This window comes from Peromyscus eremicus, chromosome 4, assembly GCF_949786415.1.
Source record: "Peromyscus eremicus chromosome 4, PerEre_H2_v1, whole genome shotgun sequence".
Lineage (NCBI taxonomy): Eukaryota > Metazoa > Chordata > Mammalia > Rodentia > Cricetidae > Peromyscus > Peromyscus eremicus.
The window spans coordinates 125,635,772-125,663,182 of NC_081419.1; the positions used below are offsets into that span (position 1 = coordinate 125,635,772).

General features: G+C 51.1%; 2 protein-coding genes across 3 annotated transcripts in view; both read left to right on the forward strand.

Annotated features, from left to right (window-relative positions):
* Positions 1 to 26,328, forward strand: part of Hm13 (histocompatibility minor 13) — a 38,323-nt gene extending 11,995 nt beyond the window's left edge. Inside the window, exons 3-13 of one of the 2 annotated variants that reach the window (XM_059261636.1) lie at positions 680 to 762; positions 6,059 to 6,147; positions 9,022 to 9,107; positions 9,198 to 9,323; positions 9,949 to 10,006; positions 11,897 to 11,980; positions 14,413 to 14,449; positions 15,291 to 15,393; positions 20,711 to 20,796; positions 24,969 to 25,169; positions 25,942 to 26,054. In XM_059261636.1, the coding sequence (XP_059117619.1) occupies positions 680 to 762; positions 6,059 to 6,147; positions 9,022 to 9,107; positions 9,198 to 9,323; positions 9,949 to 10,006; positions 11,897 to 11,980; positions 14,413 to 14,449; positions 15,291 to 15,393; positions 20,711 to 20,796; positions 24,969 to 25,119 (903 nt within the window). In that variant the 3' untranslated portion in view covers positions 25,120 to 25,169; positions 25,942 to 26,054. Of the gene's footprint in view, positions 1 to 679; positions 763 to 6,058; positions 6,148 to 9,021; positions 9,108 to 9,197; positions 9,324 to 9,948; positions 10,007 to 11,896; positions 11,981 to 14,412; positions 14,450 to 15,290; positions 15,394 to 20,710; positions 20,797 to 24,968; positions 25,170 to 25,941 lie in introns of both variants that reach the window. The other variant, XM_059261637.1, reaches the window with a different exon arrangement.
* Positions 7,530 to 8,177, forward strand: Mcts2 (MCTS family member 2). The gene has a single exon (XM_059261638.1). The coding sequence runs from the start codon at positions 7,632 to 7,634 to the stop codon at positions 8,175 to 8,177; it is 546 nt and encodes a 181-aa protein (XP_059117621.1). The 5' UTR covers positions 7,530 to 7,631.
* Positions 26,329 to 27,411: the final 1,083 nt, after the last annotated feature.

A 27,411-nucleotide genomic window follows, 5' to 3' on the forward strand; every position in this document is an offset into this window, starting at 1 on the left:
TGTGCCCCCAGAAAGCACGTGCCTGCCTCCCCGTTAAGAGTCAACACTGACTGGTGGAGCAGAGGCTGCAGCAGGCACAGGTTCAACACAGCCTTCCCAAGTTCCAGAGTGAATATGAGACGACTAGCTTTGGAGCATTGTGACAGAGTCTCTGTTTCACCGGACAGTGATGAGGATGTAGCTGTCAGGGCCTGGTGTCCCGACTTTGAGCTGCCGTCACAGGCATGAAGAGGCAAGGGTTGAGTCGAAGAGTGGGTCAAGGTGCCCAGAGATCTTGTAACTAGCATGCTTTAGGGCTTGGGGGCCACTCTGAAGGGGCTTCCAGATTTTTGAGCAGGGAGAAACAAATTCTTGCTTCTGAAACTGCTCTTGGGTTTGATTTCAGACCCCTCCCCTGTGCCCTTAGGACTTCCATGTAAGACCCTGGGCACACATAGTAATTACCCTTCTCCAAATGACGGAATCACATATGTAAGCATCTAGACTCCGGTGTGGGTAGAGTCCGTCTGGGTGGGACCTGAGGTACTGCCCTTCCCCCAGCTGTGAGAATGGAAGCCTAGAGTCAGAGATTCTTGCTGACTGCCCCTGACTCCAGAGGGATAGAATGAGACCAACCTCTAGGAGATGGGTCCTGGCTTCTGACAACCCTGACTTGTTTCTTTTTGTATTTCTTCCTCAGATATTCTCCCAGGAGTACATCAACCTCTTGCTGTCCATGTATTTCTTCGTGCTGGGGATCCTGGCCCTGTCCCACACCATCAGGTCAGACAGCATCTCCCGGCAGCGTTTGAAGCCTCTTTCTCAGGAACCAGTGCAGGGTCTTGGATGGGAACATGATCTTTTGTGTCACTCCAAGCCAGGTTTAAATCCAAGGGATTCTTCCCCTGGGTCATATTGTACATGACCTGGGATGGAAACCGGGATCTCTCTGGGCCACAGTCTCCTTATAGGGACTTACAGGGCTAGCCAGTTATGGTGGCTCTCAGCACTCAAGAGGCTGAGGCAAGCTCCAGGCATCTTAGAGAGGGAGAACCCAGTCAGGAGTGTCCAAGAGCCATCACAGTGCTGAGATGTATCTCCCTAGTGGCACTTGCCAAGCACTCAGGTCCTCATGGGACACACTCCTAACAGTAGAGGGGTGTGATGCAGGCTCTGAATTTGACTGCCTGGCCTTAAGTCCAGCCTCTACACTACAGGTTAACCTCTGGCTTCAGTCTCCTCAAGGGAGTATTTAAAAAAAAAAAAAAAAAAGCAATGCCCTTCATGTAGCAAACGGGTCACAGTCAGTAGATACAACTGTCACCTTCGTTAGGACGGCTATGATCGCCTGTGTCACCTTGCTAGACACCTTGGCTAGCCAGCTCTTGCTGTTGACCCCGGGTTACAGTCAGAGAAGCTGAAGTTAGTGAGAATAAGACGCTCGATAGGATCAACGCCCAGGTCTGGACACAAGCCATTCTGCTCAGACCCGGTCACTCGCATCAGGACATCAGGCATAAAGGATGTAGGTCAGTGTCATAGGAACAAGGGGCTACTGGCCACCTTCACTCTGCAGGGCTAGCCTGCACACGTATCTCTTGGCATCATTTCACATTCACCAGATGAGAATCTTACCCTCTAGTATGGCCAGCAAAACTAGCCCAGCTCACTTCTCTCTACCTCTTTGCAGTAGTCTAAGATAGACTGAGGAGTGGCCAGGGAGAATTGCCCAGAGAAAGGAACTCAGCTTGCACTCAGGTTTGGAAGATAGGTATCCTGGGAGAAGTGTAAGGAGAGAGGTGCCATATCAGGAGCTGGATGGCCTCTGCACATTAAGGAATTAGTGTCAGGCACCTTCCAAAGCATTCAGAGGTAGACAGTAGAATCTGCCCCAGAGGCCGTGAATGCCAAGGACAGTGAGGCTTATTCCTCTACGCACACTGGCGGGAAGGTGGCAGTCAGAGTGTGGTCTCAAAAGGTAGCCTCAGCCTCTCTAAGTATCAGCTTTCCCCTATAGACAGTACAGAACCTTCTAACAGGGACAGGAAGCATCAGATGGGCTGCCGTGCCAGGCATACAGTGGGCTAGGACTGGCCCGGTGTTATATACCTGGGACTTTGCCTGTAGGCTTTATACTAAACCCAGCACTACCTTTACCTGCAAAATCTTATTCTAGCTGAGTTGAAAATACCATGGCCCATCTCAGAACCTGAATAACTTGGACCTAGCAAGAATAATAGCAGGTCCAGCACTCATGAGGACCTAAGGCAAGGACGGGAGCCATCATTTTGAAAATCTGGGTCTCATTTTCCATGCTGATGACTCCTCCAAGTCTAGTCAGTCCCACCCCAGTGTCTACAAGAGGTTTGAGATCCCCAAAACCTTCTTCCACAGCCTAGCTTCACCACACAGAACATATACTTTGAAAGCAACATTTAGGCCATATGCTTGGGCACTGATTATTTCACTGTGTCCCAGCAGCCCTGCATCCATCTACCCACAAACTGTTGTGTTCCCAATGTCTCAGATTAACCAGTTGTCTCTCTAACCTCTAACTAATTCGTACATTTTAGTGATAGATTTTATCAACAGAAAATAAAACCAGCAATTGCCTGGGAGTATAGCTTAGTGGTAGAACACTTGCCTAGTAAGGGTAAGGCCCAGGGTTTGAACCTAGCACCAAAATAAGCAAAAGTCAGCCGTTAACCTCATGGGAAACCAGGTGGTACCCCACGCCTTTAATCCCAGCACTCGGGAAGCGGAGGCAGGCAAATCTCCCAAGTTCGAGGTCAGCCTGATCTACATAGTTGCACATCAGCCAGGGCTACACTGTGAGACTGTCTCAAAAAAAAAGGACACACGGGCTTAGTTTGGTGGCTCATGCCTCTAATCCCAGCACTTGGGAGGTAGAGGCAGGAGGACAGGAGTTCAAGGTCATCCTTAGCTACACAGCTACTTCAAGACCAGTTTGAGTTATATGAAATAGTGTCTTCAAAATAACAAATAAATGGTGCATGGTAAAATTTGTCAGCTAGAGACTGGTTTTTGTTTTTTTCATGTTGGGTGTTGGACTTAGGGCCTTGTACTTCCCTAGGCAGTCTCTTCTACCCAGCTACAGCCCACCCCCAGTTTTGCTTTTTTCTCTTTCTTCTGGTGTTAGGAATTGAACCCAGGAACTCCCATATGCTAGTCAAGTGTTCTAGCACTAAGCCACATCCCCACAATCATTTTCTTACAAAATTCAGAGCAATAGTAGTCTGCTCTGGCACCCATGTAAAGGTCCCAGGAACTTGGCAGGATGAGGCAGTTGGATCATGAGTTCAAGACCAGCCTGGGCTACAAAAACTGCTAATGAATGAAGCCATAAAGTTGTCATAAGAAAGAGCAAAACCCAACAAAAGCAATTTTATTACAAGGAGGGGATATAATTTAATCACGGGTTTTTTTTAGTGTTGATCCAAATATTAAACTGACTCTCACTCACTGGAGTTGTATTTTCAAGTCTTTTGGTTAAGAAAGCTACAGTGTTAAGAGTTTCCACAGGCTGTTTATATCCATGAGGCAGACCTTCCTCTGGATCTGTACCATAAGGCCTGAAGGTATGAGACAAGGAAGTCCACCATGATTCATGGCTGATAAAAGCAGAGGGTTTGATCCCAGGTCTGTCTGACTCCAGGGCTAGAATTCTTGATTGCTTTGGCAGAAGTTGAGGGGAAGGGAGAACACGGAGAGAACAGACTCCTCTCCACAGATCTCTAAAATGCCGGCTAAAGGCTGTACTAGCCATATCCCAGGCCATGCTGGCCTTGGCTGCAATTCTCTGAACCCTCCACCTCTGCTGCCATCCACTGCCTACCTCAAACTGCTCAGAACAGACCACAGCTTGTAGTACTGGGGGCAGGCAGGGGTCACAGCCTGCCTTCACCTAATACAGTCACCAAGACTCTAACCCAGCCAGATTCCACATTCTGCCCAGGCAGCCTTAGCCTATTTTATCCCCTGTGGCTGAGCTCCTGCCCTACTCAAGTGGCCCACAGACAGAAAGCCAAAGTCTCCTACCTCAGGAGAACAAGGGCACATCGTCAGTTTCATCAACCCTCACCATCTGCCCCCAAATGGCAAGGGCACTAGGCTGTCTCTCAGGACAAAGCAATGAACTTTAGGTCTGTTTGGGCCATGGAGGATCACAAGAACACTCTGCCCACAGTAAAAGTGCATTCAGAGTTGGCTAGCAAACATCTACCACTGTGTCCATCCAGCATGGGAAATGATGGGACGACAGGGCCCCGCCCTCAAGTTCAGACTGCCCAGTTGCATCACATATGTCATCCTTTGTGTGTTAGACAGCAGGCCCTTTTTCTCAGTGCTTGCCTGTAATCCCAGCTGTTTGGAAGATCAAAAATTGGAGGCCAACCTGGGCAACTTAGTGAGACTATCTTAAAATAAGGGCTGGATCTGTAGCTCAGTGGTGTAGATCAGATGCAGAAATCAGTCCAGACATTTAACACTTGAAGTGGAAGCTGCGGTTGAACTTGTCAGACACCAAGCATTAGCTTAATCCTCTTAATCCTGTGAGAGTCTCAGACTTGGTGCGTTATCCCTAGAATTCCAGCACTCGGGAGGCAGAAACAGGATCAATGCAAGTTTAAGGCCAACTTGAGCTGTAGAGTGAGACCCTATCTTTGAACAAACAGTAATCCTCTGAGAAAGGTATTGTAATATCCAGATACAGAAAGAGTTGCAAGGAGCAGCTAAATAACTTCCCCAAGATCACACCTCTAAGAAGTGGCAGACATAGGACTTGAACCTAGGAAGCGTGTCTCAAGTCTGTTATGCAGAACATCAAGCTGCTAAGAGGTTAGGCTGGGTGAATGCTTCAGCTCGAGCTGCTCTCTGCCTCTCTCTGCACTTGGCACTGTGGCCTCGCCCTCCCAAGAAATTCAGCAAACCGAGCTTCCAGCCTCGGCCATCTTGGCTGCTTCTGCCTTCCATCTCTCGAGAGCTCTTCCATGAATGCCCACCCCAGATTCCAGCCATGCCTGCCACTTCTCTATGGTGCCATTCACCATCAGTCACATCACACAGCCTGAGGATACAAGAGATCAGTTGTTTGACAAGTGGGGAAACTGAGGCCCAGAGATAGTTCTTAAATTCATATTCTCCAAGCCACCAGAAGTTCAAAACAAAGACCTCTCTCATCCCTGCCTTATCCATTGTGACCTAAATGTTTCCAGGCCTACCTTGCTTTACTTCTTAGTAGTTAGGAAACCATTCTGGGATATCTTCTATGACCTTTGTTCACAGTTCTTAAACATCTTTAATACAGGCCAGCACTGAGCTGAGCATCTTTCCTGCCTTATTTTATCTTCACACACCTCTTTGAGACCAAAGCCCGAGGAGGCTGCCACAAATGTGGCCCCCACAGGACTGTGGGGACTAGTAACCACTCTATAGTACTGTCACACTCATGACCAAGAGGCCTTGGTTTGCTAATCTTGCTCTAACGTAGTCTGGGAAAGAACATGTCTGTACCTTGCCTGGCCAGGAGCATGCTGGATAACAATGTTTTTAAAGCCATGCTGGTCCTAAGCAACAGAGACCTCATAGTAGGCTTGAAAAAGAGGATGTTTCTGCCCTGGAGGCTGTGGTTCATCTGGCTGGTAGATTTCAACTACATTTGTAAAAGCCCAGTTCCGTAGCATGGGACTTGGTAAAAGTTTGGGAGTACATTTCCTGACAAGAAGCTGATGGGCCAGACTTGGAAATCTTTACTCTCCCCCAAATTTTTCATACCAAGTCTGCCTGTGTCCACTTTGCCAATAAGCGAAACAAATCACTTAAGAGTTCAGAAACCTCAGTTTGAATCTCAGCTCAGATCCTGGCTCCCTTTGTGACCCTGGTCAAGTCATCCTCTAGTAGACTCCAAATCTGTAGAGTGGCAAAAATAGCATGTACCTCCCAGGGCACTTAGAAAAGGTACCTGGGGGTAACAGCCATAGTGGAAGTTAGTGGGGACTGTTAAGAGCTATGATTGCCCGTGGGGGCTCTGTTTGCCGACCTGCTTTGTCTTTCTTTCCAGCCCCTTCATGAATAAGTTTTTTCCAGCCAACTTCCCAAATCGCCAGTATCAGCTGCTCTTCACACAGGGCTCTGGGGAAAACAAGGAAGGTCAGTGGTACCCACTTCCCTCTCTCCCCTTTGTTTCTCTAATACTGGGTTCTCCAAAGAAACAAGTAACAAAAAGGAGAAACTCCAATCTTACGGCCCTGTTTCATGTCCCAGCTTTGCCACTACTCAGACTTGGGAATCTGGGTGAATCCATTATTTCTGAGCACTAGGTGTTTTTACTGGAAGTTTGTTTCCCCTATCTGTAAAATAAAAATGAGAATAGAATCTAGCCCCTTCATTAGGAAGTAAATGATAAGTGGAAAGCATTCAGCACAGTGCCTGGCTCATATGTGCACTCAGTAAAAGCTCTACCAGACAGCTAGCTCTTAGCAAGTATGCTCAGTGATTGTTTCGCCTAAGCTTTGGAAAATAAAACTATGAAGATGTGTTCGTTATCGTATGGATGGATTCAAACATGGTGACAAGAGAAATGATGGTGTGAACCAAATGGAAGATACTTCTCACACTTGAGAAGCCTGTGGAATGAATTCCATTCTCTCCTGGTTGCCAAGCACATTCCTTTTCCCCCCCAAACGGTGATGTGATGGTTCGTCTCTGCATCAAGTACATCTGTGCCAAATAAATGATTATCGGATTGATTTTTTTAAAGGCTAAGCCTGTTTTTTTTAACGACCATAGAACCTTCAGGGTTCCAAATCCCCATCTTTACCAAGCTCCGTAATACTCGGGGGCCCCTCGGGGTCTGGGAGTGCGACCACTGCGCAGCCGTGGAAGACAGAAACATCCACTGCGCAGCCGTAGGGAAGACGGGAGCGTCCACTGCGCAGCTGTGGAAGACAGGGACATCCACTGCGCAGCCGTAGGGAAGACGGGAGCGTCCACTGCGCAGCCGTAGGAAAGACGGGAGCGTCCACTGCGCAGCCGTAGGGAAGACGGGAGCGTCCACTGCGCAGCCGTTGGGAAGACGGGAGCGTCCACTGCGCAGCCGTTGGGAAGACGGGAGCGTCCACTGCGCAGCCGTTGGGAAGACGGGAGCGTCCACTGCGCAGCCGTAGGAAAGACAGGCGCATCCCAATTGGCTGGTTAGCTCCAAGGGAGCTGGGCAGTGTGCCCGGAAGAGGCGGTGCGACTCGGCTCCGGTCCAGTCGGAACCCGAAGTGGCCGTCTATCCGTAGACGTGGATACTCTGACGCATCATCCGGTCCGAGCCCCGCCCTTTCTGCAATCGGAAATCCGGGAAAGAGTCGGAAGTCCGGAAAAGAGCCGGAAGTCGGGGAGAAGAGCCGTGGGGTGACCACGTCGGGGTCAGAGCAAACGTGGGGGTCACTGGAACGGAAGTAATCCGATCTTACATAGCCGTAAAGTGCAGTCGGTCGAACCATCTTCCGGTTAGCGACAACGGCCGGCTCGGATGCCGGATGCCGGATGCCGGTGTTATCTTTCCTGTAGACCGCAACGCGGACCTTCGGCGATCCACGCTTCGCTTCAGCTTTACCCTGTAGGCGCCACTTCACACCAAGATCATGTTCAAGAAATTTGACGAGAAGGACTGTGTGTCCAACTGCATCCAGCTGAAAACTTCCGTTATTAAGGGTATTAAGAGCCAACTGACTGAGCAGTTCCCAGGTATCGAGCCGTGGCTTAATCAAATCATGCCTAAGAAAGATCCCGTCAAAATAGTGCGATGCCATGAACACATGGAAATCCTTACAGTTAATGGAGAATTACTGTTTTTCAGGCAGAGAAAAGGACCTTTTTATCCAACGCTAAGATTACTTCACAAATACCCATTTATCCTGCCACACCAGCAGGTCGACAAAGGAGCCATCAAATTTGTGCTCAGTGGTGCAAATATCATGTGTCCAGGTTTAACATCTCCTGGAGCAAAGCTCTATGCTGCTGCAGTAGATACCATCGTGGCGGTCATGGCAGAAGGGAAAGAGCACGCCCTGTGTGTCGGAGTCATGAAAATGGCTGCAGCAGACATCGAGAAAGTCAACAAGGGCATCGGCATAGAGAACATCCATTATCTAAATGACGGGCTGTGGCACATGAAGACATTTAAGTGAGCCTTAGACGCAATGCACTTGAGCTAAATATAAATATTGTGTTGTATCTGTGTGTGTGTCTGTATGTGACATCATGGAGAAAATGCCTCTGTGGTTATGATGAATAAATTCAACAGATACCTTTAAAAAATGAAAACGGGGTGTTGTAACCACAGGAAAGAGCAGGAATTGGGGGACAAGTAACAGTTTGCTGCACTCTGGAATCATAGAAGTGGCCACACTCAGTTATTAGGAAATCTGGTAGCATCCAGAGTAGGTCTGACATTCAGGGTCTCTACCAAGGTGCTCCCGACAAGAGCAGCCTTCAAGATTCCCTCTTGACTACTTTCTACATCTCTCTTTCCTTCTTCCTCTGCTTGGAAAGGGTTACCAGTAATCCCCTTGATTTCCTAAAATTCCGAACTTGGTAGGAGTAACATTAATTGGGAACCCAAAGTGTTCCATTCCGGGCACTGTGCTGAGGGCATTGTAAGAGTAGCCTTACTTCTCACAACAGCCCCCCTGACAAAGGTGCTGTTGACTTTTTTACAGATAAGGAAACAAACTCTTAAGAGGCCACAGCCTCCTCCAGGGTCACCCAGCTTTAGGTGGCAGAGCTTATATCCCCAATACCCTGTATTTTATATGAGCCTATGTTTCCCCTTCTAGAAAATTAAGAGGGGTTGGACATGGCTCCAGTGAGCTTTCCCCAGCCCAATACTTTTGCCAGTCTGAGGCAGCCAAGGCCAAGTCCATGAGCCTGTCTGACCGTGCTGGCAGTTATGCCCGCCTTCATCCAGGGGCTGACAGGTTTGGGGGGATAGCCTCACTTGGGGGAGTAGACTTACCTGGCCTCTCTGCCCAGAGATCATCAACTATGAGTTTGACACTAAGGACCTGGTGTGCCTGGGCCTAAGCAGCGTCGTTGGTGTCTGGTACCTGCTGAGGAAGGTAAGTGGTCAGAGCCTGAGCAGATGGGCGGTTGGGGAGACAGGGTAGGATGGGGCACAGTGAGCTAGTTTCACTCCAACCTTTCCCCAGCACTGGATTGCCAACAACCTCTTTGGCCTGGCCTTCTCCCTTAATGGGGTAGAGCTTCTGCACCTGAACAACGTGAGCACTGGCTGCATCCTGCTTGGCGGACTCTTCATCTATGACATCTTCTGGGTGAGTCAGGCAGGGATGTGCTGTCCAGCTCTGAGGGCCCTTCTCCGCCTCCCGGCTTCCCTGCATCTTTGCCATCTCTGTCCAAGTGGCAGTCGATAGAATTTGTACCCCAGAGCAGGTCTATTTCTGGTCCATCTGTAAATCTGGAGAAAAAGGGTGGCATCTCCTACCAAGAGCCAGCGTACCCAGTCCCTTCATACACCCTCTGTGGTCTTTACAGGGGTACCTGTGTCTCTAGAGCAAATGAGTTGAGGTTCCGGGCCATTTGGATAGGAGTGGTGGATGCTGGGGAGTGACCCAGCAAAGAGGACAAAGGTTAGCTGTGTTCTGGCTGAGTATTCCCTTTCTGAGGCACTGCTAAGGGGTCTGGGAGCTGCCTAGGGTCTTTGTCTGGTAAGAGGGAGAGAAGCCTGAACAAGCAGGCTGCCCGGCTTGGGCCAGTTGAGGGTCTTTCTCCGACTCCTTCAGATTTTCTTTGGCCCAGAACCACACGAATGTCAGGTGTGCTCTGAGCTCTCCCGGTTCCCTGTTGGACTCTCATGCACCTCAACACCACATCTAGAAGCCTAGGGACAGCCTTCCGTGCCCACCCACCTCCCTTTAGACTCCTATCTTCTCCTTCCAGGTATTCGGCACCAACGTGATGGTGACTGTGGCCAAGTCCTTTGAGGCACCAATCAAATGTAAGTAAGTGACCACCTCCCACTATCGGGCATCTTCCTCTCCCCCAGTTGGCTCATCATCCCTGTTGGTGTCAGAACCTCACTCTCTTTCCTCTTCATTGATTCATCTGGCTGTGTTCTTGTTCTCAGTCCCCCCACCCCACCCCCATACCCTTGGCCACTTGGTCATGACGCCATGTGGCATGAAATGTGTAGGAATGGGAGTAAGCAGAGGAGAGGTGCTTAACGGCCTATTGCAGGGCTCGCAGTGGTTTTCCAGAAGTAGAGACCGTCACACTGACTGTATCACACTCCCTGGGTTCCCCCCGTTACCTCTTGTCTACCGACTCTCACCATACCTTGGTTTTGTTTTTTAGAATAACCGTTGTCTATACAAGTATTAGAAAGCCCAACTGTAGAGGTTAGGGCTGTAGTAGCTGAGCGGTAGAATGCTTGTCTAGCATGTGTGAACCCTGGGGTTCCATCCCTGCACCTCTGAAGGAAAAAAGATCCATAACACAGGCATGGGGCACATTCCTGTTGTCCTAGTACTGGAGAGGCTGAGGCAGGAAGATTGCAACTTTAAGGCTACCCTAGGCTACATAGCAAGACAGTCCAAAAAAAAAAAAAAAAGCCAGCAGGATGGCTGCACTGGCACAGTTCTTGCTACCAAACCTGACAACCTGAGTTCAATACCTAGGACTCTTGAGTTTAAGACCAGCCTGGTCTACAGATCGAGTTCCAGGACAGCCATGGCCACACAGAGAAACCCTGTCTCAAAAAAACCCAAAAAACAAATCAGGTACCAAAGTCTTTAAACAAGGGAAAACTCTGGATGTTTGTCGAGACGGATTTCAGGTAGCCGAAGCCATCCTGGAACTCACTGTGGCTAACGGTGGCTTTGAACCGCTGTACCTTCTGCTTCCACCTCCAAAGTGCAGGGATCGCTGGGCCTGAATAGACAAGGGGAAATTTTATCTCAAACTGCTGTAAGCTTGGGTGGAACAGCTCAAGGGTGGGTTAGTGCCCTTCAGTGGAATCACCAAAACAAGGAGATTTCCGCCCTCCGTTCAACGTGTTTCTTACCTGTCCTTTAGCTCACCTTTCCATGGTCCCCAGAGGGGAACCACAATTCTAGCATTGACTCTTCACCCAGACATGGCACAGAGGGGACCACTTTTTTCTTTCCCCAGGAAGAGTGTTTTTGGTCGTCCGCCCCCCCCCCCCAAAAAAAATACCCTGGGGAAGCGTCTTTCATGTGTCCCTGGCCAAGTCATATGTTCCGGAGCTGCAGGCATCACCAGTAGTAAAGTGCTTTCCTACCGTGCGTGAGGACTTGGGTCCTTTGGCTGAGCATGGTACCACATGAGTGCTGCTAATCCTGGTACTTGAGAGGATTGAAAGTTCAAAACCAGCCTGGGCCACATAGCTACATCATCTCAAAACCAGTCAAAGCAAACAACTAACCATCCCAAGGTAGATGGGAAAGCAGATTAACTTAGAGTCTCAACTGTGTATGATCCCGAATCAGCTGGGACCATAAGGCTGTACCAGGCATGGTAGCTGGGAAGGAGAGGTGGCCTTGAGAGGATGGAATGTGGCGCAGTGATTTGTAGCACCCTGGTGATGCTGGCTTGTGGCAGCAAGCAGTTGGGATGAAGTCAGCGTAGGGCTTCTTTCTCATGGGTCCCATAGCAACATAGAAGGAAAAATGAAGAGGAAACCTTTGGTTAGATGGTCCTAGCTCCCTCCTTGCCATAAAAGCTGCCATTTCATCCCAAGAGCACCCTGTCATCTCCTATACACTCAAATACAAATGTGTGTGAGTCGGGCTTGGCAGGGCTGGAGGCTGGCAGCCTGCGTAAGTGGCTCCCTCTGATGGTTCTGTCTCATCTCCGTCTCTCCCTGCAGTGGTGTTCCCCCAGGATCTGCTGGAGAAGGGCCTTGAAGCGGACAACTTTGCCATGCTGGGACTTGGAGATATCGTCATTCCAGGTGATTGCTGGGGAGAGGGCTGTGGTGGGGGTTGCCAAGGGCTTTACTAGGAGGTGGGTAGGTAGCCTTACCTGTCGGGAAAAGGGAAGATCAGGTGAGGACTTGGCAGATCCCCCCTCAGTACGTGTTTGTGCCTTGGGTGGCATAGGGCAGCTCTCTTTCCCTTAATTTTGGATTTAAACCAAGAAAGTGGAGCTGAGCCCTGAGCTTTAGGTAAACGTGTTCAGAATGGCCTTGAACGTATCTTCTAGCCAACCTGGACTTCTAGGCCAGGAGGAGCCCTGCCAATGGGAAGAAAAAGCCTGCCTGGCCTTTCTCTCACTTCAGGAGGCTGACAAAAGCTCCAAGTTGGCATCTTTATCTATCTCTGGCTCCTCTCCCTGTCACCTGTCAGGGATCTGTCTAGCTCCTAGTTCCTTTAAAGGACTGAGAGAGATTCCCATCGTCCTCAGCAGTGGGGCCGTCTGACTGGAAAAGGTCTCCTGCAGAGGATGGGACTATGGCTTAGTAGCAGAGTAAAGCTTAGCATGCAGGGACCCTGGGTTCGTCCACAGCACCACACACATACAAGCCAATACTGTCAGAACTGGCCACAGGACAGTTCAACAGGAGGAGGATGGTGACAGCACCTGCCACTCACTGGGCACTGTGGTGGGTGCTTTGCTGGGTCACTTTGCTGTTCCCAGCAAGTCCAGGGAATAGAGGGAATTTCTGTGATCCAGGTTAAAGAAGCAGGTCTACTTGTCTGAGAGACTGGGCTTGACATACCCCACCCCAGGTAACACAGGAGAGATGACATGTGCCTATGACCCCAGACACAGAGACAGGAGGATCATGAATTCAAGGATAGCCTAGTTAAGTGGTCAACGTGTCTCAAAACAAAATTGAATTCCAATCCCCTGGCAATGGGCAGAGACACTCCATTGGTGATGGTGGTCAGGGACAGAGTAGATTGTGGTCCTGTGTTCATCCTAGGTGGGGTGCCTGGCTTGGTGGCCAGAGCGGTCTTCAAAGAAAATAATAGAATCCCACCCCCAAGACAAATGCCTTACAGCAGTGGTTCTCAACCTTCCAAACGCTGTGACCCTTTAATGCAGCTCCTCATGTTGTAGTGATCCCCAACCATAAAATTATTTTCGTTGCTACTTCATAACTGTAATTTTGCTACTGCTATGGATCATAATGTAAATATAGGTCTTTTGACTCCAAAGGGCTTGCAACCCACGGGTTGAGAACTGCTGCCTTACAGAGACCCAGTGTCTAGCTTCACCAGTCTCCTCAGTGCATGGCTCTGGGCTTTAGGAGTAGACATATCCTCTCCTTAATAGTTCCTTCAGGACCCGTATGTGGCTCCAAATCTCCCAGCCGTCACCCAGCCTATCGAACCCCAGGCTGTTTTAGTACAACAACCGAGCTCCTGCCCCTGCTTTAGTTGAGGAGCTATTACAAGTATCAGTCACCAGGGGGCGCTGAGCTCCAAACACTGTAGGAAAGGCCGCTCTGGTCAGCTTTTTCCATCCAACTCTCTCACAGTCCTCGCTGAGAATGCCTAGGTTCCCTCTTTAAAATTAGCAACAAAGGGTGGGGAGTGTAACTCAGTGGTAGAGCCCTTGCCCAGCATGCACAGGGTTCCAAACACAACACTGCAAAAATAGCTATTCATCGTGCTGGATAGGCTTCTGATGGCCACAGTGCTTCAGCTCTTGGGAGGCTGTCCTTAGCTAAATGAGACTTAGTCTCTGTCCTGTGTGAGCCCAAAGGCCAGTGAGGGGGGAAATCTGTAAAGGATGTGGTGTGTGCGGCATGCAGAGGTTGGACTGACTGGCTCTGTCTCAGACTGGGGATTCTGGGGTATCTGGACTTGGTTTTGAAGTGTGGGCCAGGTGCTAAGGACAGAGTTAGCATTCCTGGGCTCCTGTGGGACCTCCCAATGGTCTGCTTCTTGCTCCAGCCAGGCAGCAGCCACAGGGGTCTCTAGACCTGTTTAGGTTCTCCTGCCCAGAACTCTTCAGCAGGCTATGTTCCTTACTCGGAATACAGACCCGAGCCTGCTGTATGGCGATCTGGGCTGGGTGTCTCCCTCCTGCAGCTCAACATGCCTTCCATTCTCCCTGGCCAGTGTCACTTTGAAGAAGCCCTCTTCAGACTAGATCCCACCTCGTCCACCTTTTATGACACGAGAAGTCTGTTTTTCAGTTAGAACAGGCCTAGATTTAATTCCCTGTTGGAGTCTGTCATCTTGGCCCTCGGCTGAGCTCTGGGAACTCTGGCTTCCCTTGATCCTACCTACACTGTGCCTGGTCAGAGGGGAACACACGGTGGTCTGTTGTGACAGAGTGTGGCGCTGTGGTGGGGACCAGGCCGGTCTCCACCAGTTGGCTGCCCCTCTTCTCCCCAGCCCTGGCTTGCTAACCCTGCCTTTTCCCTTTCAGGGATTTTCATTGCCTTGCTGCTTCGTTTTGACATCAGGTAAGCAAAGGGGGGCCGGGCCGGGCCTGGCCTGGGGTTCTCCCAGCATTCTCCAGCTATCAGGAGCCCAGAGCAGGTACCTCCACCCACACTTCCAGAGAAATTCTCATTTCACCTGCATTCTGAAGATTTGAGTGGTTTTGTTTGTTTTTGTTTTTTTAAAGTCCTTTTAGTTGAGATTGGTGCTTGTAGTCCTGAGCCCTTGGTGGCTAGTCTGACCTCGGGAGCCTCCACCTCACGTCCACGGTGGTGAACAAGAGTTCCCACTGAGTCTGCTCTGCCATCTGTGGAGAGTGCTGAGCACAGGCTGACTTCAGTGGCTTTGGGGAAAGAGAGCTGCAGGCATCGTTTGCCAGGCCGCACTCAGTCACCGGTCAGTCTAGCTGGTCCCTGTGCTCTCCCTCCTCAGGCTTTTTCAGGCTGTGGTAGAAACTAAACATAAGGCTGGACTTGAGGTGAGAGGAACACTTGCCAAGCATGCACGGGGCCGGGCTCAGTCCCCAGCAGGGCCTTGCCCCTGTCTTACGTTCTGTGGGGATAACCTAGAACCCGAATTGGTTTTTCTCCCAAGAGATTTTATGGCTAATAGTCTTACAGGCCGTTTTTAGATTATAATGTTTGTTATTTACAAATAGGCTTATGGCTTTCCCATTTTTCAAAGATATAAACTGAACATGAAAAAGTAAAGGTAACTTTACTAAAGAGACTTAACTCAGGGAAGTACAGGGTGCATGGCCCTCCGGGCTCCCAGCTGAGAGAGCTCTCCCATGCACACGCAACTGCAGAGAGTTCCCTGGAAAGGATGTTCGTACTCTAACCCTTCTTTCTGCCTTCCTTGAAGCTTGAAGAAGAACACCCACACCTACTTCTACACCAGCTTCGCCGCCTACATCTTCGGCCTGGGCCTCACCATCTTCATCATGCACATCTTCAAGCATGCCCAGGTGAGCAGAGCAGCCCTTGGTGTGTCCAGAGTGCGTCCCTGACAGTAAGAGAACTCAGAGAGCTGCTCTGTTACCTGCACGAGCAGCCCTGAGGTGGGCACCGTGCAGTGGGAGCAAAACAAGGTTTTTGGTTGTTTTTGACTTGTGGGAATGTGGCAGCTGATGCTCCAGGCAAACGGTTTTTTTCAGCACACCACTGTCTTCACTAGAAAAGCAGACATTTTGCCAGAGTTCTCTACCTGATTTCCGCCTGTATCCCATAAGCCAGGTAGTAAGTCACGTGGCCATTCCAGCTGCAGGAGAAAAGAGGCTGGGGAAGAGAGGATGGCTTCCCAGGCAAGCTAGCATGGACGAACAAAGAGCAGGGTTGGGGAGAGTCAGGTGTTTCAGCCAAGTGAGAGCTAGCTACACCCACCCCAGGAAAGCCAAGGCTCCACTGCCTCCTTCCACCGAGGTGGGCTCTACCACAGTGAGCTGTACCAGGCTTTTTCTTTTAGGCCACCAACCAGCTCCCAAGTCATGACAGAGACTTGTTATTGGTTTCGAATGCTCAGCCAGCTTAGGCGCGTTTCTGGCTAGCTCTTTTAGTTTAAATTACCCTGTTTCTCTTTACCTACCTTTTGCCTCAGGCTTTTTACCTTTCTTCTGTATAACTTACTTTCACTGCTTCTCGATGGCTGGCGGTGGGCTGGCTTCTTGCCCTGGGCGTGTCCCTCACTCCCTCCTCCTCTCCTTTTGAGCCTAGATTTCTCCAATTTATTCTCTCTGCCTGCCAGCCCCACCTATCCTTTCTCCTGCCTGGCTATTGGCCATTCAACTCTTTATTAGGCTAATCAGGTGCCTTAGGCAGGCAAGGTGAAACAGATGCAACACATCTTCACATAATTAAACACACACCCTCATCGTTAAAGCAACGCAGCATGAGCAGATGTAACACACCTTTACACAGTTAAAGTAATATGCTGCAGCAGTGAACAGCATGTGTGAAGGTTGGGGTCTCAGTGGCCTGGAGAGGGAGGCTGGTAGAGACTGAGCAAGCAGGATGGCCTCCTCTCTTGTCTTAACAAACACAATGCATGTGCCAAACCCTGTGCTCCTGTGGTCTTAGGACGTGAGGAAACTGGAGCTGAGGTGCCACCCAGTGAGTGGGTAGTAGAGCTGGGACTTGGCCTGGAACATTGTAAAAACGAAGCCCAGGCTGCAGGAACAGTATGTGGGGCAGAGGCCAAGGAAGCCCCAGTGGGAATTCAGTAGACTCCTCTCTGGGACTCGGGCCAGGTTCCAGGAGTCACTCACATACTCGTATTTCCTCATTCATTAATAAAAGCAGAAAAAAGAGTGGCTTGGGGGTGGGGTAAACCAATGTAATCACTCAGAGCTCCACTACATAATGCATTCCCCACACCTCCAGCACAGCGTCGCTTTCTGGGAGTTCGGTTACCCACAGCCCAAAAATACTAAGTCAGAAGCTCTAGTTTTAAATGCCATGCATCCTGAATACCAAGATTAACTCTTACTGCTCACATAAACCATTCCTTGATCCAGCATATCACACTACATAACTGCTTACCATTAGACCCGTAAGCATTCACTCACCGCATGCATACTGTACAGTCTTGAGGTGCTATCCTACCGTATTGTTGCTCCTCACTCCTCCCCTCCCCCAAAGATCTGTCACGTGGGAGCTGTCTTTGAATTTATCACAAGATCAGATTGGTGATCACTGTACCTATGCTAAACCTTCCACAAAGATCCAAGGGTGTGGCTCATAAGCAGAGAAACCCAGAGTGTTCACAGAGCCTTCTCGTTTGTCAGTTATGTTTGGCACAGCTTCTGGTGTGCCTGTGGAGCATGGCATGCGCTTGGTGAGAGGATTAGAGTGCCAGATCAAGACATAGCTTAGAGGCCTTTTCAAGGCCTGTACTATAGCTCCCAACCCTGCGTTGGAGTAGGCCAGAGCCATTCCCCTGGCAACCACCAGGTGGCAGGCTTGCCTTCCCAGCAGGAACCGGAAGAGGATCTTGCTCTCATGCAAGGTGGTGTCCTCCCCATTGTGGAAAGACTGCAGACCTAGAAAAACAGACATCCCAGGTAATCCGGCTAGCCAGGCCTGCCTGGGCCCAGGCTACTCCTGGTCCTGATTCATCCAAATGGTCATCTCCCTGAAAGCCCTTGAAGAGGGGATCCAGGACATAGGAGGAGCCTGTTGAGTGAGGTTGCCTTTTCCAAGACAATGCAGGCAGACTCCATGTTTGCATTGTTCTGGGCGGAGGCCCCTCTGCGGCCTTCAGCTCACTTAGCCTTTTCAGAAGCCTTCCCAGCCAGACATAGTGGCCCATGCCTGTGATCGCAGTGCTCAGGAGACAAAAGCAGGAGGGACAGAGGTTCGGAATCGTCCTCAGCCACACAGCTAATTCAGATAAGCCCGGGTCACACATAGGAGACGCTGCTGTCTCAGAAAGCCTGGCCCTCGGCTCACTGCCCTGAGCAGTCCAGCTCTCTTTCTCCGTCACATTCTCGTTGAAGATTTTTCCCAGATGCCTTGAGAGGAAAGGAAAGGCAGGCTTGTATCCCTCTGATAATGGCAAACTTGCTCTCTCTTAAAGGAGCCCTTCCCGTGAGCCTGAGGCCACCAGCTTCCCTAGAAGTCCTACATTCTGCCCAAGACTGTCTTGGGCAAGAGAAGGCACTGGGCTGTACAGGAGGAGGCTCGCTCCAAATCCCGACCAGCCCTTCTCCATCCTCAGACCCCAGTTTGCTCATCCTTTTGCTAACCTAGGGTTACTGTGTGGAAGAGTCTTGGGTTTGTATGCGTGGGAGTAGGTGCCTGCGGAACCAGCAAAGGGTGTCAGGTTCTGGAGCTGGAGCTATAGGCAGTCGGGAGCCAACAGGACCAGTAATCCTGGCTAGCCGGATTACCTGGGATGTCTGTTTTCCTAGGTCTGCAGTCTCTCTCTCCACAATGGGGAGGATACCACCTTGCATGAGAGCAAGATCCTCTTCTTGGGTCTTCTACCAGAGCAGTATGCATTCTTCACCACTGAGCCGTCCCTCCACCCCCCACAAATTAAACTTGAATGTTAAGTTTGGCCTTCTGTTCCTGCCTCTCCTCACGTTGTTTTCGTCCTGTTTTTAGGGGCCTATGTTGGTTGGTTAGGTTTGCTTGGTTGTTGTTTGAGGCAGGGTCTCATTTGAGTATCCCTGGCTGGCCTGGAACTCACTGTAGACAGGGTAGCCTATAATTCATAGAGGTCACCTGCCTCTGCCTCCCAAATGCTGGGATTAAAGGTGTGCACCACCACACCTAGCCTGGTTTTGGGTGTGTGCTTTGTTGGTTGGTTGGTGGTTGGCTTTTGTTTGTTTTGTTTAGAGGCAAGTTCTCCCTGTGTAGCTGGGGTAGCCTCAAACGCCCAGTCATTTTCTTGCCTCTGTCTCCACAGAGCTAGATTTTCAAGTGTGTGCCGCAATGCCCACCTTTTTCTCCTTTCAGGGTATTTTAGTCTGTCTCTAGCTCCCCATTCACCCCACCTGCGGCTGTGCTGGGAATCAAACACTAGCGTTGCGTAAATGTTATGTGAGCACTCTGCTGATAGACCCCTGCCCGTTTTTTCTTGTTCTGTGACCTGAAAGCTGTTTTGTTTTGTTTCGTTTGTTTTATTTGGAGACAGGATTGCTCTGTGTAACAGCCCTGGCTGTCCTGGAACTCACTTTGTAGACCAGGCTGGCCTGGAACTCACAGAACCCACCTGCCTCTGCCTCTGCCTCCCGAGTGCTGAGATTAAAGGTGTGTGCCACCATCACCTGGAGACCTGAAGGCTTTTAAACCATTCCACTGTCTTGTTTCTGGGGCTTAGAGTACCTCCAGCTGCTTCTCACAGCTTGGGGCATGGACTTAAAAAACTCACAGCAAGGACCCAAGAAAGAACGAAGACCCAGCTCCCCAGATCCTAACTCAGCTTGGCCTCACAGACCTTCTGTGACCTTGGGCAAATCAGGAACACCATCTTTAGGACTTCGGTCTGAATACTATTATTAGATTCCAGGGTAATCTGTATAAAGTAATGTGGCTCACCACCCACCCAGACCAGTGCCAAGAAATGATCTCCTGAAGCTCATCCTCAGACGCAGGGGAAAGATCCTGTTGTTCTCGGGCCCCAGGCTGGTTTTGTACTGAGAATGGCGTCTCTTTACTCTTGTCCCAGTCATCTCCAAGACCTAACTTGGTGAGCATGGCAAAGAAGCCACCAGTATACCGCATACCTGCCCACCCCCGGGCCCTCTGGAATGCCAGGCATACAGACTGAATAGGACAGCAGACACTTGCTCTATCCAAGTCCACAGCCCAGCAGGGGATAGAGACTCTATTCTGCCTAGAATGATCACTTCCACACTGCCAGGGACCTGATGCCATGCCAGTGGGGGCTTCTCCACAGAGCTGAGGGCTGAGGAGGAGGAGGAGCTGGGCAGAGGGAGCAAGAACGTCTAGGCAGCTGCAACTGCACATGCCCGGGTGCTGGGGCTGTGGTCGGAGTCAGGTCGGTTGGAGGAGATGGGAGGATGACAAGGGTCACATCTTGTGGGGCCTTTAGGCTGCTTGCAGCATGGATGACTTTAGAGTATCCAACAGGTGTGACATTCCCCTTTCAGAGGAAAGGAGCAAGGGGTGACTTCAGAGCCTAGTACGTGGGGCTTCCATCCTCGGCTTAACTCTTAGAACTGAGACCTAGGCTGTCCCTTCCCCCTAGAACGTTAGCCCTTCTCCGCCCAAAGAGGGTGGTCACAGCCATGGAGGTGAGCTGGAACCACCAGGAAAAGCCTCAAGCGTTGGGGACAGTCTGCCTTTTCTCCCAGCTTTCTCGGGAGTCTCAGCACAGACTTGGAAGTGGGGGACGTGGAGAGCAGAGCACATGAGAGTGAAAGCCAGTGAGCAGGAGTCACATTTACACCGTCTGCAGCTAACGTTCGTGTCTAGCTACCGTCCTTGTCGCCATGATCACAGTGTTTCGTGAGCATTACTAAAATGCAAGGCTCTGCCCCAGCCTAGGCTGCAGGCTTTTAAGAAGAGAGCCGGCCCGAGAAGTAGCAGCATTGAGCCTCTCTCTGGGATGCAGACACTACCTGAGGAGCCTTGGAGCCCTGCGCCATTTCCTGCAGCGTATGCCTTCCCTCCCAAGGAGGAGCAGCCCTGGTCTGGGACTCCAGCCCTGTGTTTGGCTCAGCCACTGACTCACTCTGCAAACCTGGGTCTGAGCTATCCCTCAGTCAAGTCCGGAAGAGGGTGGAGTGCCTTACCTCACAAGCCTCTGTCTTTCCCTAGCCCGCTCTCCTGTACCTGGTTCCTGCCTGCATTGGCTTTCCTGTCCTGGTGGCACTGGTCAAGGGAGAAGTGGCAGAGATGTTCAGGTAAGGCGGGGTGGAGCAGACATGCAGACGGGCCCTAGCGCACCTGCATGGCCTGCCGGGTCACATGAGCATGTCTCCAAGGGAGTGTTCCCACCACCTGTTCCCTTCTGCCAGTGACTAGCTGCCGGGCCTGTGGTCACCGGTGGGACCTTCCCTAGGAGCCAGGGGAGGGCTAGTCTAGGGCAGCCCATACCACGGCCTACTGTGTCTTAAAGGGATGGCTGCCTGCTCTCCCGGGCCTTGGTTCACAAGCTAGCTCTGCCAAGGTGGCTTGAGGCTTGTCTTTTCCCAGCATGTTTGCATGTTCTAGGACAAGGACACCTCAACAGGAAGTCATGTGTCCATCCCTGTCCAGATGCCTCTGTAGCCATAACCCACAGCCTGTTTTCGGATACACAGTCCCCTTCCTCCATGGCTGCTGCCATATCTGCCACACCTTGTGCGCTGCCCCACCCCTACCCCAGGGCCTGCATGACTCCCAGCAAGTGTCTGCTCCCAAGCACCATCAACCCTGTCTGCCAAAGGCCTAGAAATAGCTGCCAGCTACTGTTAAAGCTGCCCACTCGGGCCCTTCACCCAACTCCACCTGCTTGGCCTTAAGTTGTCCCCCAAGTGCCTGCCACGGCCTCCTGTGCACCTGGATGCCTCAGGGCCGCAGATGACTCACCCCTTCCCCGTGCCTGCCCTGCCTGGAATCCCCAGCTCCGGCCTGCCCTCAGAAGCCCGCCCACCCCTATCTTCTGGCATGCAGCTGATCCTTGAGGTCAGCACTTACCATCCCTCCCTCTGCACATCCATGCTTGGAGAAACTTCTGAACCATTCCCCTGTATCCTCAACAGCTTGAGCTCTGAGCCAGCCAGGGCAGAAGGGTGCCCCCCCCCCCCAGGCCCCATTCCCAAATGCTCTTGTGTGTAAGCCCCACCCTACCCAGCAGGTCCTCAGGGAAAGCGGGTAGCCTTTCTCTCCTCTGTCCTCTCCGTTCTCAGCCTGGTCTCTTGCTTTTTTTCCTCTTTCACTGCCGCTCCCCTTTTGAAAAACTCGTTCACTGATTGGTTCTTGAATGGATTGCACATTTACATGGTTCCAAGTTCCATTGCTGGGGCTAGAGAGTTGACTCAGCAGTTAAGAGGACCTGCTGCTCTCCCAGAGGACTCCAGTTCGGTTCTTAGAACCCACATAGGGCAGCTGACAACCATGTCTCTGGGGGGACCTGAAGCCTCCATGGGGCACCTGTACTCAGTACATGTACTCACCTGCACACATGTACATACATACACACACACGTGTGCCAACTCCCATAAGTTGTCCTCTGACCTCATAAGCACCATGACACACACAAATAATGTATTTGTCTCTGTCACTATTCTGTTGCTGTGAAAAGACACCATGACCAAGGCAACTCATGTGGAAGGAAGCATTTAACTGGAGCTTGCTCACAGTTTCGGAGGGTTATCATTGTGACAGGGAGCATGGTGGCATGTTCAATGCTAGAGCAGGAGCTGAGAGCTACTTCCTGGTCGGTAGGCTGAGAGAATGACACTGGGCCGGCGTGGACACTCTTTCTCCAGCAAGGCCACACCTCCTAATTCTTTTCAAATAGTGCCACTCCCTGATGACTAAACATTGAAATATGAGACTAGGGAGAGAGCTTGGTCAGGAAAGTGCCTGCTGCACAAGAATTAAAACCTGTGTTTGGATACTCAGCACCCAGTTGGATATAAAAAAAATTTTCCCCCATTTTTATTTATTTATTTATTTTCTATTATCAGCTTGATACAGTATAAATTCTTATCCTAATAGTGAAATGTTTCACTGAAGCTTGCCCAGTAATTGAGTAAAACCAAAACTTATTATAAGCCACAGTCATCCTAGGGTCCCCCCTGCTATGTAGCCTCCCTGGTTCTGTGAGTTGCAGTCTGATTGTTCTTTGCTTTATATCTAGTATCCACTTATGAGTGAGTATATACCATGTTCGTCTTTCTGGGTTTGGGTTACCTCACTCAGGATGATATTTTCTAGTTCCATCCATTTTGCCTGCAAATTTCATGCTGTCATTGTTTTTCTCTGCTGAGTAGTACTCCATTGTATATATGTACCACATTTTCTTAATCCATTCTTCAGTTGACGGGCATCTAGGTTGTTTCCAGGTTCAGGCTATTACAAATAGTGCTGCTATGAACATAGTTGAACATGTATCTTTGTGGTATGACTGAGCATTCCTTGGGTATATGCCCAAGAGTGGTATGGCTGGGTCTTGAGATAAATCGAGTCCCAATTTTCTGAGAAACTGCTATATTGATTTCCACAGTGGTTGTACAAGTTTGCACTCCCACCAACAGTGGAGGAGTGTTCCCCTTGCTTTTTAATCATTGCAGCTGAGCCTGTGCCTTATGGTGCTGCATGCCTTGATCCCTGTACTTAGGAGACTGGGACAGAATATCACTGATTGCAAGACCAGCCTGCACTATACAGCAAGCTCTGGGCCAGCAGCCTGGGTGGCAAAATAAAACCTTGTTTCAGCCAGGTGCACACCTGTGGTCCCAGCTACTGGGGAGGCTGAGACAGGAAGATTGCTCAAGTCCAGAAGTTCTGGGCTGTGGTGTGTCATGTGTATCACAGGTGTCCACACTAAGTTCAGCATCAATATGACTAAAAAGCCTGGCATGGTGGTACATGCCCTTGATCCTAGCATTCAGAAGACAGAGGCAGATATATCTCTGTGAGTTTCAGCCCATCCAGGGCAACATTGTAAAATCCTGTCTCTAAATTAATAAATAAAAATTTTGAAGTTCGAAAGTTGTTAAAAGAGAGCCAGGGAGTTGGCTCAGCAGTTAAGAGCACTTCTTGCCCTTAAAGAGAACGTGGTTTTGGTTCCCAGCACCCACGGGGCAGCTCACACCCTTCTGTAACCTCCAGTTCCAGGGATCCAACACATTCCTCTTATATCTGCAGGCACTTGGTGTGCATGCATAAATGCAGGCCACACACACACGTACACATACAGAAAATGTAAGTGATTTTTTTTGTTTGTTTGTTTGTTTTTGTTTTTCGAGACAGGTTTTCTCCGTGTAGTTTTGGTGCCTGTCCTGGATCTCACTCTGTAGACCAGGCTGGCCTCGAACTCACAGAGATCCGCCTGGCTCTGCCTCCTGAGTGCTGGGATTAAAGGCGTGTGCCACCACCGCCCGGCATGAATTTTTTTAAATGGGTGAGATGGCTCACAAGATAACATTGCTTGCTACCAGGCCTAAGGACCCGAGTTTGACCCCAGAATCCACATGGTAGAAAGAAGGGAAGCGTCAGCTCCCACAGGTTGTCCTCTGACCTCCTCACAAGCACCACGGCACACGAAGGTTTGGTTTGGTTTTGTTTAAACCAACTAGGGAGCTAGCCCGGTTATTAAAGTGCCTGCTGCACAAACCTGAAGACCTGTGTTTGGATACCCAGATGCGCAGAGCGGCACACATCTGTAACCCTAGCTTTGGGTGGGACAGACATACAGATCCTTGGAGCTCACTGGGCAGCCAATCTTGCCGATAGGTGAGCTGTGGTTCAGTAAGAGACCCTGTCTCAAAACATAAGGTGCAGAGTTGTAGAGGAAGACACCATTAATCTCTGGCTTCCACACTCACATACATACACCCCACACACAGACACACACACACACACAGACACGGCACAGCTGTGAGAAGGGAGGATAGCCTCCTACCCTGGCCTGCTAGAGGCCAGTTCTTACAGACCTTCAGAGACATCTGTGCACTGACAGGTATCCCCAGCATCTTCTCTGCACTTTGGTGCTTTTCCCGTGTGTGGTGTTTTAGAGGACTGAGGTTCAAATCCAGGTCCTCACTTAGTCTAAGCACATGCTCTCCTGCTGGGCTACTCCCAGGCACTTAGTGTGTTGCGGAACAGCGTATGTTTGAGACACTAGTTCACAGCATGTCAGCCCAGCACCGCGAGCCCTCCTTCACTCTTGTCTGCATCATGCACTTCCTCAGTGGTGCATCTTCCCCCCAAACAGCACAGGCTGCTTTACACACGGTGAAGGGCAAGTGCAAGCCAAGCAACCAGGACAGCAGTGCCCTGTGCTCCTCGGGAAGGAGGTCTCTGTCCTTCCTTCCTCTTCCCTTCCATCTACTTGTTCTGTCTTCTCTGTCTGTCTCTTACACAGCTACGAGTCCTCGGCCGTAATCCTGCCTCATACGCCGAGGCTCACTCACTTCCCCACGGTCTCGGGCTCCCCTGCCAGCCTGGCCGACTCCATGCAGCAGAAGCTAGCTGGCCCTCGTCGCCGGCGCCCGCAGAATCCCAGCGCCATGTAGTGCCCAGCGGGTGCCCACCTGCCCGCTCCCCCCACTGTCCTGGGCCTAAGGTAGGGCAGATGCTCCAGCCCTGGTGTCAAGTCATGGAGTGTCACTGGGGCTGATGGCAGGAGGCAGCTCTTCACAGCCACCAGCACTTGCTGCCCAGCCCCCAGGCAGGCAGGTAGCCCAGAACCTTGGGGTGCTCACCCACAGTGGGAATTCACAGGAGATGAGCATGGGTGGCCCTGTGAGACTGTAGCAGACACCATGGCTGCCTGCTTGCGTGTTTGCCCCTGAACACACCACTTTCTCCTCCATGTCCTTCATTCATCAAGCAAGCACCTGGTGCCCACCTAAACCAGCCAGGAAATAGGCATCGTGCTTGAATGGGCACAGGTGCTCAGTAAGCAGCGCCCCTGAGAAGACCTAGTGTGTCCATCCTAATGAGCAGCACTATGCTATTTGCCAGAATAGTCCCCACCCAGGGCTGAGCTCTTAACTCCGCCATGCGCCCCAGGAGACAGCTGGTCTCCCCGAGTCTCATCCCTAGTGCTATCTGCTGCTCTCCAGCAGAAGGTTCGAGAAGTTTGGTGTTGACCCGCACAAGTCCAGGCGCAGCCTTTCCCATTTGCTGCTGCCCTTACAGCCCTTTGGCAGCACAGGGCACAGAGAAAGCCAAGCAGGGTGCCCATGAGGACACACAGAGGGCTGGGGCCAGGGACTGGCAGAGGCCAGGCTTGAGATGCGGGGATCCTTGTGATTCCCTGAGATCGCAGAGAGGGGGTGGTGAGGACTCTGCCCTTAGCATCCTCTCAGTGTGTTCCTTTGTTTTCCGGTCAGTTATGAGGAGTCAAACCCTAAAGATCAAGCAACTGGAACTGAATCCAAAGAGGCGACAACAGAGACGGCAGCATCGAAGAAGCTAGAGAAGAAGGAGAAGTGAGGCAGCCGCTGCCTGACCCTTGAGGGCCAGATGGGACAGCCGGGGACGGCCTGCGGGCGATAGCGACAGGACACCTGCAGAGACGAAGGTGGCTCCAGGACGGGGAGCGGGCCTCTGCTGCCTGTTTCCCTCTCCCCTTTCTCTGGCTTCCTCTGCTGCTCCTCATCCCCTGCAGGCCAAGGAAACCCTCTGCTTCTTCTTCCCCCAGGAGCCAGGTGGGAGCCGAACGTGGTTTTTAGATTTTGTATTGTGGACTGACTCACATTAAAAACTCATCCCATGGCTGTTGGGCACTGTGCTCCTGAAGGGTTCCCAGCTTCACCTAGTGTCTTGTGCTAAGCTCACGAGGTCTCTGCAAGCCCCTTCTTGGATGCCCACCCCATTGCCAGGCCAGGAGAGGGTGGGTACCCACGCGCCTTCTTCCCCGGCCTGCGGTTTTCCTCACCACACTCTTCCAAACACTTGGGGACAGTAAAGGTGGTGGGCAAGTGCTTGCTGCGTCCCGCTGGCCTTGGCATGAGGAGATGGAGACTCACAGGGCACCTGACTCACAGGGAACCGTAACTGTGGACAGGCGGCTCTCCCTGGGCTTCCTCTCCGTCTGGCTGGAGATCAAAGCTCCATCTTTCCCATTCTGCCCATTCCTGGGCTTCCCAACATAAAGCCCAGATCTTCAGAGAGCCTGGGTTAGGAAGGAGCAGTTCCAGTGACTCTGAGGAGGCCACCCGGGGACAGGAGTTAGGGGTCCCAACGCCAGAGTTTTCCCTCACCTCTGACCTTCAGGAGAGTCCAGGGGACAAGGGGAGGGCAGCTCAGCCCTGTCCACCTGCCCAGGTGGGGAAACTGAGACCAGACAATGGCCATGACCTGAGAGCCCGCTTCTGTTTCCCAGTCTATGACCTTCCCTGTCCAGGGTTCAGGTTTAATGCCTAAAAATAACAGATTGGAAGTAGCCAGAGAACAAACATGGCCAGACCCTGAGAGTGAGAATACGGGGGTTGAGTCTTCCCTGGGTTCCAATGTGGACCAATGTGTGTTATTGTTAGCCTCACCGTACAGATGAGGAAATGGGGGCAGCTCGCCCTCAGACATGGATGTGACCTCAAGCAGTTGACTCCAGCTCAGTGTACTGAAGCACTATGCTCTTCTCCAGACCTTCTAAGACCAAGTCACTGTGGCTGGTATGCTAGGCCGCTCTGAGTCAGCCACCCAACTCCTCTGGGTCTAAAGTTCTATGGAGAGGAAAATCTCAAAGGCTCCTCCAGCCAGGGGATCTCTTTAGGGGCTTCTCGGATCTCTGCAGGCTTGTACTGCCTTCAGGGGGAGGCCGTGTGGTCCTGGAACAAAGCCCCTCTGAGGGTGGCAGA